The sequence below is a fragment of the Manacus vitellinus genome, unplaced genomic scaffold (genome assembly GCF_001715985.3).
Source record: "Manacus vitellinus isolate BGI_N305 unplaced genomic scaffold, ASM171598v3 scaffold_3_pilon, whole genome shotgun sequence".
NCBI classification, from domain to species: Eukaryota; Metazoa; Chordata; class Aves; order Passeriformes; family Pipridae; genus Manacus; species Manacus vitellinus.
In genome coordinates this window covers 32039994-32058511 of record NW_021940535.1, presented here as the reverse complement: position 1 = coordinate 32058511, position 18518 = coordinate 32039994, and the positions used below count along the sequence as shown (strand labels likewise).

Here is an 18518-nt window from a genome sequence, read left to right as displayed (position 1 = left end):
CAGCAGCTTAAATGGTTTATGATAAATTACTATATTGTGGCTTGGTAGCAGGCAAACGTGTTTTTGGAAATAAGGAACTTGGTCTGAAATATTAATGTAATCAGTAATTTTATTTTAAACATTTTCTTCTTTCATTAATAGTGAGTTAAATTCAAAACTGCAAGACACCTTGGAACAAATAGAGGTAAAAGTTGATATATTGATGTTTAGTATATTTTAATATTTAACCTCTAAGTATATGTTAGTAATTAACCTCTAAAGTACTAGAGCTTTCCAATACAACGTTGTTAGCAATTACAGAATGTGCACATTTCTTTCAATTACTCTCTTTGGAATGCTATGGGCAGTGCTGTTCATGTAAACTTTTGTGATGCAATTAATCTAAATGCTCTGTAATATGTTGTCATACTTACGAGCCCAGTTCACTAGTTGTGCCCACTGTAAGTGGTAGAGAAGTCAAATTAAAAAGTCAAATAACATTTGAAGTACCGAACTTCTGTGAGTTCTTTAGACTACTTGTAAATAGTTGTGAAAAGTAAATCAGCAGCAAACCATTAGGTTTGGATAAGCTACACAAGAGATCACAGTATCACTGGAAATTTTAGAGGTCAGCAAACTGCTGGATAGGGCCAGTGCTAAGCCAGAGGAAGTAAGACTTAAATAATTGTGAAGGATGGAACAAAGACCAGTTTTAAGTTAGATAGTATCACAAAAGCAAATTAATATAACATGGTAAGTGTCTTGCTGGAAATTGGTGGTGAAAAAAAGGAATTCTTTTAACTCCACTGTTAGGTAATTTTGAGCTGGAACTTGGTGAGCTTTTTGTAAGAAGTCTGGTAACGTAGATATATATAATGTGTATGTAGTGCATGTAATGCATACGCATGTAATGCTTAGCAGGAACTTGAATTAGCTATTCCAGCAGCTCTCTACACCTGTGGTTATGTGCTCTTTAAAAAGTCAGATTGGTGCATGTATTATTGTACCTTGTTATTAAATTCCCTGTAAAATTAGAACTTTGTTATATTTCCTTCAGTTAGACTGAGTTAGAAATCCCAGCTCTCCCATGTTGGGGTGCTAGGCCTTCTCAGTATCGCTTTGAATTTGACTTCAGTGAAATAATGTACTTTTTACTGTGCTTGTTCTTGGAAATAGTGGAATTCATTGGCTGATAGAAAGTTCAGGCTGAAATACTTATGCTCAAGAAGTAACATTTAAGCATCTCAGAATAGTCCGATTGTGTACAATCTTGGCTAGCTTACAAACATAATTATCAGACTGTTTAAGTAAATGTCTTCCTCTTTTGCTGTCATTTAAGTAATGTATTACTTGGCCTGTTTTTATCTAATGTTTAACAGTCTTTTCTTTCATTCATATAGGAACAATTGGACGTAGCACTTTCCAAAATATGCAAGAATTTTGATATCAATCATTATACAAAGGTTCAGCAGGCTTACAGGCTGCTTGGAAAAACACAGGTTAGTACTCATCTTCTGAGTAAGTTACAAAGAACAGTCATGTAACAGCATGGAACTTTGAGTACTGTGATGGAAATTTATTTTCCTAATTAGTCCCAACTGGCAGCTAAGACCCACACAGCCACTCACTCTCTCCCCTTCAGTGGGATGGGGGACAGAATTGGATAACAGTGAGAAAACTTGTGGTCTGAGATAAAGACCATTTAATAGGGGAAGCAAAAGCTGTGCACACAATCAAAGCAAAATGAGGAATTCATTCAACACTTCCCATGGACAGGCAGGTGTTCAGCCATCTCCAGGAGAGCACGGCTCCATCATGTGTAACAGTGACTTGTGAAGGCAAACTTCATCACTCTGAACATTCCCCCCTTCCTTCTTCTTCCCCCAGCTTTTATTACTGAGCATGATGCCACATGTTATGGAACATGTTAGGGTCAGCTGTCCAAGCTATGTCCCCTCCCAGCAACTAGTGCACCCCCACCCTCTGGTGGGGTGGGATGAAGAATAGGAAAGGCCTTGACTCAGTGTAAGCAACAGCTCAGCAATAGCTAAAACATCCCTGAATTATCAACATTGTTTCCAGCACAAATCCAAAACATAGCCCCATACCAGCTACTATGGAGAAAATGAACTCTATTCCAGCTAAAATCAGCACACTAATGCTTATGAATCTTACCAGGTATTCAAAGGCTTTTATAATGCTTGGATAATTTAACAGTACTTGGTAAAGGTAAACTGAGTATTACTCCAACACATAGCATACGTAACAGTTCCATATTTCAGCTCTGTTTATAATGCTGTTTGCATTATTAATTGATTTTGAGCATGTGAATAATATTTTCCAATAGCTAGATCTGTGTCACAAAGTTGTGCACAACCTGTACCTGACCTGTGTGTTTCCATTTTATATTGTACTGTAACACAACAGGAATGAAGAGGTGAGGAGATAGTTTTTTGCAATACAGTATGTCTCAAGGCATAAAAAAAAATCATAGAATGTTAAGAGTTGTAAAGGACCTTAAAGATCATTTAGTCCTACCCCCTGTGCCGTGGACAGGGACACCTCCCACTAGACAGGTTACTCAGGGCCTTATCCAGCCTGACCCTGAACATTGATATGTGTTCAAACATACACTGTGGATATGTCCTAAAAGTTACATCTCTGCATGCCTAGAGCATATTTTTGTGTAAATAGTAGATCTAAGCTCTCCTGTAGGATGTAAGTGCTGGTGCACTGCCTTGAGGCTTCATATGGTTTCTCTGGGAAGGTGGTGAACCAGTTTCCTTCTGAAGCAGGTATGAAGTATGGGAGCTAATACCAAGGTCCTGTGAAGTAAAGAGGGATAAAGAAACAAGAAAATCCTGGAGGCATGTTTTGTCAGTGATCAGTGTTCATAACACACTGAGGCAGAGCATGGTGGTGCCAGTGTAGTAGTGATGATTTGCTTGGAGAAGAGGTTCCTTCAGAACAGTTTAGTTGCTACAAGTCACGTCAAAGTGCCTGTCCCCATTTGTTCTTTTTAATGCTTGGGTTTTTTAATGGTATTTCCAGATTTCAGAATTATATCTGTTAGTAGATTGGCTTTTTTGGGTTTGGTTTCATTTTTGTTTGTTTCTTTCTTTCTAATTAGAACCTTTCTAGCAAAGTTGGATTCTTTTTTTCATGGCTCGACAGTGATAACAGTGTAACTCTGCAATAGGATAGAAATGGATTTATCTTCCCATACTTCGTTAATGTGCAGAATTATTAGAGTGCCTGGAGTCTGCAACTTAAAACCAGGGGAGAAGATTAATTAGGCTTTTCCTTTGTTAGTGCATTGTATGTGATTTCTTTATTTACTGAACGAAAGTAGATATAATGCATTCACTGCTCCGAAGTCAAGTGCATGATATGTTGAGAAAGGCAGATTGTTTGTCAGAGGAATGAAGTTTCTGAACAAAATAAAAGTGTTATTTGTTGCTGCATGGTTTTGCCTGCTTTGTTCTCATGATAAAGTGACTTGGCTTTGACATTCTTTTTATTACTTTTAAAGTAGGTATTTTGAACTTGTCCTAAATATAATTTAGTTGCATTGTTACTGAAATATCTCCCATTTTGACCCCTTCTCAGAAAACAAAATGTCAATAACCTTCAGTATATTCAGTAATTCTCATATTTCATTTGTCATTTTGTTTTCTTTGACTGATTCAAGTTAGGACTAGCTGTAGAAGATTGGTTGTTTGCAATAGGATTTAAGCAGAATTGGTTTTTCATTTCTTATGGGATGATTGAGTTCTCAGCTCTTGTCAGTAGCTAAAAATGTCAAATAGAAAGTAGTGAAAGTAAACATTTTCAAATCTGCAGGATCTGATAACTTCATTCTGGCATTTGAAAGATATTTTTTATTGGTTCCTATATACACCATATGCTGATTATTTGCATATCATGAAACAGTGAGAAAATTCCATTTCTGAAATGGACTAATGTTATGTACAGTCTATTAACAACATGAAAACTAAGGAAACATCCTGACCTGAAACTCAGGCATGATTGTGGTAAAATTAATATTTTATGCCATCATTAGTCCCTAGTACATGTACTGTTATATCTTTTTCTGGAAAAAGTAATCTATTTTTAAACAAATGTCTTTTTTTCTGTAACAAGGAGGAGTTTTATAGGAAATTTATTGATATGATGAACATGCCTTTCTGTAACACTTAATGCTACTTTATATTCTTTAGTTTGGCAAGTGGATGGATTGAAGACTTTGTAATTGTGGTTTTAGTTTTAATAATTGCAAAGGAAATATTTTTATTTTAGTTGGAAGTGTTTCTAGTGGGAGAAAGAGCACAGATCTCAACTAATTTCTTTTTGACACAAAATCAGTGATTGAGAGAGTAAAAGAATGATTAGCCATATTATATAGGTGTATAATTAATATTTACTCATGTTAATGTAAAAAAACCAGTGAATTGTAGAGGGAGGATGGATTGTAGTATTATCAGGTTCTGTGTTAGGTATTCTTGAGACAAAGATTGAATGCCATACTGCTTACAGTTTCTTCTGTTCAGAACTGAAAAAAACTTACCTTAAAGGGTGATGGCTTAAAGATTATGACATATGACAAATTGAACTTTTTATTTGATTTTATGTCACTCCATTTCTTTCAGACAGCAATGGACCAGTTACATATGCACTTCACTCAAGCCATCCACAACACCGTGTTTCAAGTAGTCCTTGGATATGTGGAGCTGTGTGCAGGAAACACAGACACCAAGTTTCAGAAGTTACAGTACAAAGACCTCTGTACAGTATGTAATTCTTGTATATATGTATATTTTTTAATCTGAATTTTTCCACTGTTGTAAGTGTACCTTATGTCAGTAGGGACTCAGTTATGAAAATAACTCTGCAGCTACTATAGTTTATCAGTACAACTTATAGGCTAACTGAGAGATTTATTATTCACAGCTTAATGCTGATTTTGATTGCACTAAATCTTAACACTTTAAACTTACTGTGCACTCCATCTAAATACAAAGTAAATTATAGGATACAAACAGAAGACCAACATTTCAAAACTCCCATGTCTTCGGTATAATATGCTAGTTATTTGCATAATTATTAACTTTGAACTCTATTCTAGTGCATTTAAGTAGTATTCACAATTTCTATAATACTGCATTTCAGTAAGGATTCTTGTAAAGATGCTAACTTAGAGTCTTCCCAAATGACTTTGTATCAGTTTCATTGTGTTTTTGATATCAAGGTAAGGAACAGCTGTGATATTGAGATGTAAAAGCTGGATAATAGGGAAAACGTTCACTGGGAATAACCATATATTTCCCTCTAGTACAAATTTTAGGTGCAGTTTCTTCCACATCTGTATTTTGTTTATTTTTTTAAATGTTATTAGAATGAATTACTGTATTTTGAGTAGCATTTTTAGTTCACTCTTTAGTTTTTTCACTTGCGATTTTACTGTTACACCCTGAGAAATTTGCTTAAACTTCAGTGTTGGTGAGGAAGAATGTTAGATATTTTAGGTGGTTCTAACATTGATTTAAAATTTGAAATTATATTTCTATCTTGAATGTTCTGTAGGATGTTTGTTTCAGTCACAGGCTAAATCCTTATTATACTTCATCAACTCATGGACCCATCCTGTCAGTTGCAATTTATTAAAGTACAATCCTAAGAAGATTAAAGTTCATACTCGAATCCATTTTCTGCTCTTTCACTTCTCATATCTCCTGGAATCATGTAGCTTCAACTAGTAAACACATCGACATTGAAAGCCATCTAATTTTAAAGAGGTGCCCCTTTGACTTTGAAAGCTTACATAATCTAAGGACCTTCACATGAATGGAAGTGTGATATGAAAAAATAATTTATTGGGAATAATTGACATAAGTATTAATGAACAGAATGAGAAAGGTTCCAGATGGGTGGAATTCACACTTCACTGAGATGAATTCTAGCTGAAGAAAGTCAGCAAACCCTGATCTCTGTTCTCTAGACTGCAGCCCTTTCATCTTTCTGCTATAAGTCTTCAGAGTGTGGTTTTATTTTCATTTTTTACTTTCTAATGCACTTTTTGTCTAAATTTATTTTTGCTTTATACTTATGTATGTCCTTTAGTTTATTTCTCATTCTTTGTTAATGCTAGTGATACTAAGCCCATTTATTTACATTTACAAATAGTACTACTGAGCTGCTTCTGACAACTTCTAAATACAAGTTGTGTGCTGCTGTTGATCCTTATTCTTTACAGTGCAGAGGAATCTTTTAGATACTTGGAAATATCACATTTTGTAATACACAGGAAGAGAGTGGCTTTAACTGCATGGTTACAAAATTATTACCTCTATTTCTATTTGGTTTTACTTATGCAAAACCTTAATGAGATGATGCTTAAGTTATGTGAGCCTGCAATAACTGGAATCTGGCAGTCTGTATAAAGGAAGGTACTGAGACTTTGGGACTGTAATGTACTATGAATACTGCTGTAATTTGCTTGTAATTTAGTTTTTTATTTTTTTCATTACTCTCTTGGTAACAATTAGGTATTTAGGGACAGGCTGCAGATGGGAAGTTTTGATCTCTTACAAACCATGCTGCTCAGTGTTGGTTGTTACCCGTTGCAGTGCATTTGTGAAATCAGAATGCTGAATAAGCTGGACTGTCATAGCAATTAAATTTCTAACTTCCTGCAGCAAAAACACTAGCAGATTTTTATCTCTTGCATTTTGTTTTGGAGGAATAAATTGTTCAAGACTAAAATATGAGCTTTCTTTTTCTTTGTTTAGTTCTAGTGAGAACCCTCTTCAGGCTATCTATGCTGTTAAGCCAGGATGCTCTTAACATATAAGTGATTATGGAGTACTTCCTCTAATTAAACAATGGAAGTCATATAAAATTGAAGTATTCCTTTTTGGACAGATCTCCTGTTGCGTGTTTCTAAAAATCTGTCACAATGAACTCATTTAGCTCATTTCTATTTTATATGGGTAGTGGGGGGCTATAGTGGCTTTTTTTCTTTGTTTTGTTTGTTTCTTCAGATACTGGATATTATAATAATGTGAGTTTTTTTAGAAGAATAATATTTTCAGAAATTTTTAAGCACTTATGCAAGTTATGTACTTGTGCACTCAGACTCACTATTTCCTTGTTGACTCTTTCTTTTCCTAGCAACGTGCTGTGCTCTAGCTTTTACATCTTTTCACTTTTAGAATACTACTGGAGCAGGGCAGAGTTTGGCTGCTTCACTTTCAAGTTTTGAATTTCTATATTCAGAGAATATAAGTCCAAAGAAATTCAGTTGTTCGTTTCCTTAGTCTAAATGGAATTAACTTGGTATTAGTAAGTGATACTTTCTTCCTGGCCACCTGAAGGCCAGTATATCTTCAAGTATAATGATCTGCATAAGCAAGGTTTAGATTTTATAGCTACTAAACACCATGAAATACAGTAAGAGTAACATTTCTGATGAATTGGCAGAGAAAATGGCTGAAGCAGTGGGTGAATTGGCAGGACAATTTACTGTTTGAATAATAAACTTATTACCTTGTTTTGTTCAATTGTTAGTAAAGGCCTATAGTATCTGAGATTAAAATGTCTCAATAATGCAGTCACTAAAGTATATCAACTCTTCAGTTAAGGGGTGTTTTAGAAAAAAGTAGTTGTCTCAATTGTTAGAATTTTTATGTACCAAGAACATGACTTTTTTTCTTTTTTTTGTCGATATGTTCAGGATGCCTAATTTATATCCTTGAGGAAGCTCTGATTTGGTAGGGTACAGAACCAAGATAATAGTTCAGTTTAAAAAAACCCAAACAAGCATAATGAAAGGACATGATTATTAACATGAAGTCTCCAGATGCTTTTGCTAGTGACATCTGTTAATGCTGAAGAGCAGTTTCTGTGAGTCCTTAATCATAAGTGGAATTTAGGCAAATATGGCTTGAGCGGTATGTCCTACTGCCAGGAACATTATTTAAGCTTGGGAAACGAGAACATGATTAAATAGAAAATAAAGATGTGCGGTTTATATTTTTTTTTTACTTGAAAGCTGAAAAATAGGAGGAGTATAGGAAATCTGTTCAGTGTAATGTTTATTCTCCAACAAATGTACTGAAGATGATTAGTGATGTTACAATTCTTGAGAAGGACACACCATGTTTTGAAAGCCTCGGTGAGATCAGTGGATGAGGATGCAGTTGAGGGAATTGATTGCCTTAATTAAAGGTTTGCTCTCTATGGAATCCATGGTTGATTCTTTTGGTGATTATGCTGACACCCTGTTGCAGAAGCAGTTCATATTTTTGAAGAGTTTCCTTGTAACTAATGTCAAAACTTTTGTACCATCATGGATATACGTATTTGGGTTAGCAGGCTCACAGTACCCAGTTGGTAAAAGCTAATTAGCCTTGCAGAAGCCAGCTGTGGACACTGACGTAGCTATTGGAAAACATGATCTCTTTTCTAGAGCAGTGTTAGTTGGAAGTGCTAATTTCCAGACTTCTATGAGAAACTTTAAATAACAATGTAATTAAAATCGTATCTATGCAGCTGGACTTTACCCTTGTCTATAAGTTGTGACACTGCTTCACAGTGACTGAGACAAGGGTGGCGTAGCATTGCCACTCCAATGAACAATATATTTTGCAGTTTTTTTTTAATCCAGCAAGACCCCTTCTCAAAGTCATCCTTTTTCCTGACAATCTCATCTTAGTTATTTCTTCTGTGTATCTGGCTCTCTGATAAAATTTATACTCTTCGCCTAAAGAGTATCTGAAATCGTAGTTGACTCTTTGGAGCGGGGTGATTCAGGGAAGTAGGGCAGCTACCATCTAAGTTTGTTTGCTTTTAAACTACTTCTTTATACGTCATTCAACCCAATGGGCTACTAACCAGGATGGCTTCTATGTACTACTGAAGTACAAGAATCTGCATCATTGAAAAGATGCAGTGTCTGCATGTCATGGGTGTCTGCATCCCTCTTTGACAATGAGATGTGCTGATCATTAGACTTCATGGCTTTACCTCTGTATCTGCTTCATTGTTCCATAAATGTCAGAGGTGTTTAACATATGGGCCAACTGAGAAAAGTGCTAACAAATAAACTTTGCACTTTTGGACAGTATTTGATTAATTGACTAAAATTAGGAATTTGTCACCTCTCAAATACATTTGAAAATGAAACGGATATATATCAAGCACCTCAGCTGTATGAATATGGAAGGGTTTGTATGGTTTGTGTTGCCACTGTAAAAAACAAACACACTTTTGAAGTTTCACAATGTTATTTTGTTTTTCTGTAGCATATTACATCAGACAGCTACATTCCATGCCTGGCTGATCTCTGCAAAGCCCTCTGGGAAGTCATGCTCAGTTACTACCGAACGATGCAGTGGCATGAGAACCATGACCAAGATGAGGCAGCAGTTGTGTCTTCTGGTAAGAAACTTCTGGAAACAAAACTTCTGATATTTGGATGTAACTTTTCTTGTGCTATATCTTTGTGGTCTTGACTCGGTGCCTTCAGCCTTACTGCTGATAGAGTGCAGGAAGAACTGAAATACTCACTGGATTTTTGCACTCTTCAGTATAAGGTTCATTTTTTAATGAATATTTGTATGTGCCAGTCTTGTAGATATAAATGCATTTATTTTAAACGATTCTTAGGGGACATGTCCTTCCCCTATTGTGTGTTGTAAAATCAAGCAGGTATTTATTGCATGGAAACATTATCACAGTTGACAACTTATTCAGCCACAGATGCACTTCCAAAACTAGTTCCCCTTAATGTCGTTCCTTGCGATATCCTGAAGAAAGAAAATAACCTGCACTACAAAGCCTTTTACAGGAACCATTAAGCCTAATGAAGTGGTATATACAGTCATATGAGTAATTTTAAATTCATTGCTTTTTACATGCATGCCAGAGCGTTTTGGTATGTTTACTACTAATCTTCTGTCTCTTAGTTTTTGAGGTTCTGGAGATGTGGCTTAGCTGTAATGTACAACTGGAATATAGTTGATCTAGTGAATCACTTTTTCAAATACCTCTGCAATGATAAAGCACACAGAGGGAATTTTGCAAGTACAATTTCAGAGGGACTATAAATATCTACTAAAGGTTTTCTCTAAAACTTATTGCTCATGCTGCAGTAATTACTAAACCCATACATGGAATTCTCATTCCATACTTACTAGTTTAATGGCTGTGATATGTGCAAAAGCCAAAAAGTAAAATTCCTGTAGAAAGGGCATGTATGTGAGAAAGAAACAGGGAGGCAGTTCAGGACATTATACTAAAATTGTTTCCCCATAGACTGAAGCAATAGAAGTAGCAGGCTTCAGTGTTGTGTGTTTGTCTGCCTTTTATCATTTTGAGAACTCGAGGCTGTCCTGGTATTTTTCTGTCATTGTACCAGTTGATGTCAACACTCTAAGAAAGTACCTGAAGTGTGTCAAGGGCACAAAGACAGCTGTAGAAGTGAGAAGCTGGACTTCGATGGCATGATTTACATAGCTCTTTCTATTTTAATACTGAAGCTTATCCAAAAGAAGTCCTGCTTGGATTATCGAAAGGTCATTTTTATCTTCCCTGCTCTAAGCAAAGTGAAGTTCGAAGTTGCATTGGTTTGTGCGAGGCCTTGTCTGGTTAAGTTGGATTTTCACATACCATAAAATTTACTGTGACTTTGATGTAATTTACTTGTATTTATGCAACAAGGATTTAACAGAAGAACGAAAGGGGGCAGTAAAATGATCACTTGTAGCATTTACTGATTTCACAAGTGTAATCCTAGTGGTAAAAGGATTACAGTTGGTGTAATCCTTGGTAATAACTCTAATATCTATAATAGATTCAGAGAAAAGCAAGAAGAAAATGATGCAAGATGTAAATCGAATGTCAACCATTTTAATTTTCAAAAATTTTCATTTATAGTACTGCGTAAATTCTCTGCAAGATCTGCTTGCTATTCAGAGAGTGAAAAAGTGAGGCTAGAGGACAGAGATGCGATTGATTTTGGTGGGGTTTTTTTCCCTTTCCTCTGTCCAGCAAGGATTAAACAAAAACCTTTTGTTATGATTGAAGGCTGCTTTTATGAGTTTTTGAGAAATATTGAAAAACCTGAAGAATTACTGTATTTAAATCAGGCATCTAGAAGAATAACTCCTTGGGTGCTCTGCTACATGTTACAAATTCTTCAAAGCAAAAAGTATAAATGCTTGTGGACCTTTGTCCCATACTTGATTTTCAAGGAAATTATCCTAAATTAATATGTTTGGATGTGTGAAATTAGCTGCAGTACAGTTCATTAAAAGACTGGAAACAAGACCTTGTAGCATGACTGTCCATAAACCATGTGAGCACCGGGAGATTGACAGAGAGAATGTTGCATGGATTTTTCACTGAACAATAGCATTTATATGACAATGTCTGTCCAACCATTCCTTCATGAATAGCAGTTTATGAGTACAAGGACTATGGTCTTAATCTAGAGAATATGTCAAAGACACTGACTCTTTTAGGAGTGGCCTCAATCTGCAGAAGTTTAGAACAGAGGAGGTCACAGAATCATACAAAGAGCGTGCTGTGGCTCAGATAGCTGGGTTTGTTTCCTTGTATAGTCTGAGAAATGGTAAATCCACTTAGAGTTTTTCTGGTTGGCTTATTCTTTCTGTTTATATTTTGTTTAATCTTCCGTGTAAATCACTTATGAAAATGCATTTGTCAGAATTATTACTTTCAGAAGATGAACATATTTAGGAGACTAATATTTGTTTTATGATTTTTCTTTCACAAGGAAAAATTTTTTTAAGTGCCCTGCAAAAATAGATATAGTGTGGAATTATGTTTGGGTCTTGTTTGCATATCAAGCAGCCTTTTATCATCTCATTTTGAGTAATTAGGGTAAATTCTCTGTTAATCTGCAAAAGCAGTCTCAGTGACTTTAAAGAGGAAAAAGTTGAATATAGCTTTGCAGCCTTGGAAGAAACAAATATTTGTCCCTAATATAAGCCCAAATTCCAGACCGTATTTTGTTATGTTTTTAATTCTGATGAGGAGTTATTCAGTTGACAGTACCAGAGCTTTTACATTCTGGCTAGTTACACTATTACACTATTACACTAGTTCTGTATTCTTGAGTTCTAGCCTCCTAGGCAGACATATTGGGTAGACAGTTCTTCTTGATAGTGTTCATACCATGGTCCCTGGCTTGCAGTTGAAACTTTCTCAGTGTTTGATAAAGTTCATAATTTAATAACATGTCCAAATACACCCATAGCTCTGTCTGAAAGAAATTAAGCAAGGCCAGCATCCTTCTCAGTATTCATATTCCACACATTTTTTTAAATTTAAATGGAGTTACAGATGTTGAAGATTTCATATTTTTGTTATTCTTGTTATGCTTATATGTTATATAAAAAACATTCATATAATAGGTAACAGTTCTTGTTCTGAGAAACATACTCTGGAAGGGTTCAAAGCAGAAACCAGATGGTTGAGGGGGAAAAAATGTATATCATGCTCTTCTACTTACACAGAGTCTGGCCTAAGACTGGGAGTATGAAACACTGTTAAGTGCTATTTATGATTAGTGATAGTTAGAGAAGGAAACTCGACTCACTTGACAGTGAGTACTGGATGATCTGAAGAAGACGTGATCAGAACATGGTCAGACTGCTGTGCTCTTTTGTATTTCGGTTTAGTTGAATTGTCAGTGTCTGATACCAGTCATAACCATTCCTGTCACTGGATGCTTTTCCTTCCTTCTCTTAAATATGTGGTAGTCCAGATAATGCCGTGGAGATCTGTTCTGCACACATCTGAAAACACTGATCAAAGTCTTGTGTCTGGCCTCCCATTCCTTACTTGGCTCATTAGTAGAGTGCTCACAGTATTTACATGATACTCATCTAGACTGCAAGGTCTGAATTCAGGGCAAGGCTTGACAAGTTGTTGACAAAAATTTCTTAGTGCTGACAGATGGAGGACAGTAGGTTTTTTATGTTTGTGGACTCTTTTGCAATTAGACATGAAAAATTGCTCTTTCCTCTGAGGAAAGTGAAACTAAGCCAAGAGCTTTTCTGGAAAAAGCTGTGAAGCCTGGTAATGAAGAACTGCAACGGTCAGTCAGGATTAGCTCTCACTGTGGTCCTAGTAGCACATTACTGTCTAAATAACACTGCTGTGATGGGTATTTGGTATGCAGGTGACATTTTTGTCCTTACAAGTTTTGAATGACCACACGAAATCCTGTCCCTGCATTGATGAGGTCAGCTCATGAATGAAAAGCTTCTGGAGCTGCACCTGAGGCATCTGGTAGCATCACGCAGTTTAACTGCTGAAAAGGCTACACGACCTTAGTGCTGTCTCCCTGGTGACCTTGGATTGCTTCTGAATTCCCTGTTGATGCTAGAAATAAAATGTTATTATTTTTTTAGTGTTTATTTATTCCACATAAAGTGTTCTGCAAGTTAGGGCTGACCAATACATTACTGCAGGTCATTGAGGAGCTGTTAAAAATTCTACTCTTTCCTTTGCCTTCCTGTCTTCATTGTAGCAGTGTAGTATCTACCTGGCTGTGAAGTCTGACGTTAAAAAAGAGTCTATCTTTCAGGAATATAATCTAAGGCAAGAATGTTAGACATGCCCTAGTCTGTTAGACATGTCCTTTTTATCTCCAAGTAAACTCAAATTGTAGATAGTAACTGTCTTTCCCACGATATCATAAACAACTGCTTTCATTTACCTGTTTATTTAGTTTTCTCCAGGTCCTTCTCTGCACACCTATAGGATCTGGGCTTTGTGCTGCCTGTTCCTGTGACTCCTAGGCAGAGGGGAGGAGAATTCCTAATATGTGTGCAAAGTGATAGTTTAGGGCTCAAGTATTCTTAGTATTCTGAGAGGAGATGCTGGGATCAGGAGTAAGGGAAAGAAATCTCTTTGAGTTGGGAGCCTTTGTGTGGAGGTAGAGAGATGTGACCAGCTGGGCCAGGAGCAAGGGACTGAAAACTAGCTGCAGGTTGCAGAAGGTATGGAAAGACTGGTCTGAGCTGCACAGCAATGCTAGGGTACTACAGGCAATCCTAATTCTTCTGTGTTTGCAGCCTCTTGAATGATAGAATGGAAGGAGGACTGTATGCTGTGTAATATTCCAGTGTGTTATTTTATGGGATTTTTTTATTTTTCATGTCAAATCACTAAATGGTTCAGGCTTTTGAGGACATGTATAGCTTTTCTCCTTGTCAGGGAAGCAGAGTTATCATTTGTCTGTATAGCCTGGCTAAACCTGAGCTTTCCTGTGGTCAGTCATAGGCTGTGAAGCAAACTGTATGACACTGTGCCATCACTGACTGCAGGGATAACTACTACTATAGGCTCACAAACTGCATATAAAATATTATCTCTTCTTTCTGAAAATGGAAATAAAATCTATTTCCTCCATGGGGAGAGGGGGAGCACATGCAGGAGCAGTTTACCATGCATTACAGTGCTTTCTTGGAAAGTGATGCAGTGCTGTGGGAGTGGTTGTATGATTGACATTTCATACACAAGCATAGATTAGTATGGGGAAAAGGAAAGAAGATGCCATATCGTTTGCATAGTTCATGGAAAAATTCCAGTATTTTTCCTTGGAGTTGCAGTAAGAATTTGCTGTGGCATAAAGTTAAAAATCTTGCTTCTGAAACTTTTAAGTTCATGATTCTTGTCTACGAAGGTAGAATGTCTTAGAGAATCTTGTTGTAGAGGATAAGCAGTGCTCACTTAAGCATTTAACTTTTTTTATTTGAAATATCAGTATATGTTGCTCTTGTCTTAATTTGTTTAATGGGATATCTTTCTCACATAAAAGCCATCACAAGCTTTCCTGGTTTGCATTAGCATATAATACTTACATGTGCATTATTCATTTCCATTCGAAAGTTTAGAGCAAAGTAGGTCCCCTGGAGTTTGCATAATGGATAATATGGCAATAGCTAAAGGAAAAGTTTCATTATGGGTAGGAAAATAAGATACATTTCAAAGCTTTTGGAACTATGTACAGTGCCTTTCACCTTAAGTTTCAGATGGCAACACTGTGATGGGAACTGAAGAGAACAGTTTTGACCGCAACTATGTGAAAAAGAAATTAGAACATGGGCTTTCACGAATATGGCAGGTATGTTTTTTGACTCTTTTTACCCACTAAATATTTGTTCCCTCCCTTCTCCCACCCCCCATTATTAATTACAGTTATATTTATACTAATCTTCTTAAAGAAATATCTCCAAGGATTTTTTTAAAAGTGATTTGGTTTGATTTGAATATATCAATACCATTGAAAAATAATTTCTGTGACTCAGTTACTACTTGGTTGCTATGCTTACAAATTCAGTCAAGATACCAAGATATAGTAACAAGACTTCAGTTTGATTCCATTTCTCACAACCTGTGTGTGCTGCCCCACTATCTATTTTCTTTTCATGTGCTTTTCTGTGTTAGCACAGTCATACTGCTTTATATTTCTGGTATAACCAGAGCTATGGAGAACTTGGAGTCTTGTGAACCTGCCTGGTTTCACAGTATTCCTGATCTGACCACTGGATCAGTTTGATGTGCAGTGACACCCAGATGTATGATGAAAAAGCTGTAATCCTGAGCTCTGCTTTTGCACTGATAATAAAGCATCTATGATTGACCTTATAGAGTGTTAAAGAAACTGATTATAAAATTACTTTAGAGAAATCATCCCTGTTAAAGAAAATGGAGTTCTACTCTAAATCTCAAAAATAGAAGTTGTAAGTGCAAGCAACCAAAAAGCGCTAATGAACCAGGCATCTGAGCCTTCACTTTTTGTCTTTAGTGTATTAGGTGTACAAAAACTTGTTTGTGTTTTGTAGGATGTTCAATTGAAAGTGAAAACATATCTTCTGGGAACGGATCTGTCTAACTTCAAATATGACGACTTCATATTTGTACTTGATGTTATCAGCAGGTATACTGATGTGGTCGTAAGACCATTTAATACACGCCCACTCTGATAAGATAGCACAGTATATTAAGGCTGATATTAACATTTTGGCTTCAGTCATATGTGCTGAGCTTGAAGAGCAATTCTTCTTTATGTGGGAGTTTATGAGGATGTATTTGGGAGAGATAGCATGAATTACTTTGCTGCTCAAGTAGTGCTTAAATGTGTGATGTGATTTCAGTATTGTCTGCCTTTAAGATTTGAGATGTGTGGGTCTAGCAATTTTGTTTCTAACAGATTTTAAAGGGACTCTCAGTCAAGAGCAGAAAAATACTGTGGTACTGCCAACCTTTACAATATTATATCTTTCAGTTTTGGCAAAAAAATGACAGATTGAGACTGTGAGCTGACAGCATGCCCTGCATAGTGGGATCTCAAAAAAACATCTATTTTGCTTATGGCTCTTTGTCTCTATGTGTATGGAACATAATGATAAGATTTAGAGGGAAATCAGACATGGGCTTTTGTGGAATGCAGCCCTGGCATTGCAGTGGAACACTGGTGCTCTGCTTTTATGGAGATACATGTTGTACACTCATGGTTGGAACAGCAGTATTAAGAAATCAATAAATATTTCTAAACTTTGTTTTATTACTATAGGCTGATGCAAGTTGGAGAGGAATTTTGTGGCAGTAAGTCTGAAGTTTTGCAAGAATCTATCAGAAAACAAAGTGTTAACTATTTCAAAACATACCACAGGTGAGACTGCTATATGTGCAGTGAATGTTTCTAATGGCATTTAGTTTTACTGGGTAAATGCTTTTCCAAAGGAGAAGCCTTTGCTTCTGCTGTGGTTGTGGAAAGCCCTAGTTCTGTAGCTGGCAAGCCAGATAAAGATGAATAATTTTTTTATAGAGAATTTTACAGGTTAACTCTTAAGTTGTCCCCTGGCATCCTGAGGATGAATGCCTCTGAAGTCCAATCTTTGTAGTAAATTGTTACTTCTTTTTCTATGCTACTACTTAAAAAGAGTGGTCCTGTATGACTATGAAATTTTTTTTTCAGTGTGCAATTTTGTCTTGCATCAAAAGAGATATTTAGAACTGAGTCCATCCTTTTGAGTCATGTTTTCATGGTGTTTTCATTGGCAGTATCTAATTACATTTCAGTCAACTCTGTTGTTGTATCTGAGGCCAGTTATATGTGCTGTCTGGACTCAAATATGATATATGGCTATGACAGCTTCAAGACTTGTCTTTCTGTTTACTTGTTTTAATTGCCTTGATTTTCCAAATATTTTGGTTTGGATGATTGGTAACTTTTTTCTTCCAGTTGTCTAGCATTATGTTCTTTCTGTGTGTAAAAAGCTAGAAAGATATGAGAAGAAATAGAATGTTCTGTGTTCTAAGAAACTTACTTTCCTAGTCTTGATCTGTTGTCATCTGTCATACAGCTAATACATCCAGACACATTTGGTCTGAGACTTTCTGCCTAAAATCCATAAAGTATGAAAATTATGGCAGGAGAACATGAGACAGTGTCTAAATTCAGAAGATGAGAATGTGGTTTAAAATTTTTTCCAGCTTTGGTAGTTCATAGCTACCAAATGTCTTTTTGGACATTTGATGAAGAGCTCAGTTCCAGTTTGTCTGAAAAGCTTGAGCTTTAATCGTATCTACATTATGTCTTGTCAGGAGATGCCACCTATCTTTAATTCTTGAAAGCATTTCCGAATCCTGAACTGAATTTCATTAACTGATTTTGGTCTACCTAACCATCTTTTACTACACTGCCTTACCACATAATGCCTTATTTGGTTAAGTAAATATCATTTTGACTGCTGTGGTTTTGCTTATGTTTAACTGCTTAGGGACTAATTTTCTGAATTATCTTTGGGTAAAATAAAGGTTAAGGAACACTGATGGAATACATATAGAAATAATTTTTTGAAATAACTTGTGCTTTTTATTAATGTAATGTAAATCTTGTGAAAATAAAAGGAAATATTTATTGACATGACTCAAATTGTGTGAACCTTTTAATACTTCCTGTGTATTTTATGCTGTGTGGGTTTTGTGACGATTAATTGGCTGATGTTTTCATCCTCAGAAGGAAAAATATTAAAAAACCTTGCCTCACAGCTATGTGCCTCTGGTTATTTTATATAAAAGCTTTAAGCATCTTGCCTTTTCAGATCAAGCTAATGTGGCTTTCGTTCCTCTTGTGTATTTAATTGGAGGGGAAGAAGAAAAGCAGTAGAGCTTTTAAGGATTAATTAGTACATAAAAGCTACATAGAGTTGAAATGCTTAGTGTCCAGGAGTAATCAGTTCTTTTTTTGTGTAATTTGACATATGTGACCTCCTGGGCAGTGTGGGGTTATAGAGAACTGCCAACACAAAGAAAACATTCAAAGGAATTGGCCATGTAATTCAAAAAATGTGGTAGAGAACATGGTACTAGAGCCTTTTTTGCGGTGAAAACTGATTATTTTGAGAAATTTGAATGGGCTTTTGGTGAAGAGCATCAGTAAGGTGCTTTTTGGAATTCAATTTACTTTTTGTACTGATACACTTGTAAAAAGGTGTACC

At 36.0% G+C, this 18518-nt stretch overlaps 1 protein-coding gene across 2 annotated transcripts in view; it reads left to right on the top strand.

The window, feature by feature from the left end:
* VPS50 (VPS50 subunit of EARP/GARPII complex) overlaps positions 1–18518 on the top strand; it is a 71644-nt gene that overhangs the window by 14668 nt on the left and 38458 nt on the right. The window contains exons 9-15 of one of the 2 annotated variants that reach the window (XM_018075784.2): positions 142–184; positions 1380–1478; positions 4629–4769; positions 9282–9417; positions 15045–15136; positions 15858–15952; positions 16589–16687. In XM_018075784.2, coding sequence (XP_017931273.1) covers positions 142–184; positions 1380–1478; positions 4629–4769; positions 9282–9417; positions 15045–15136; positions 15858–15952; positions 16589–16687 — 705 coding nt within the window. Of the gene's footprint in view, positions 1–141; positions 185–1379; positions 1479–4628; positions 4770–9281; positions 9418–15038; positions 15137–15857; positions 15953–16588; positions 16688–18518 lie in introns of both variants that reach the window. The other variant, XM_018075783.2, reaches the window with a different exon arrangement.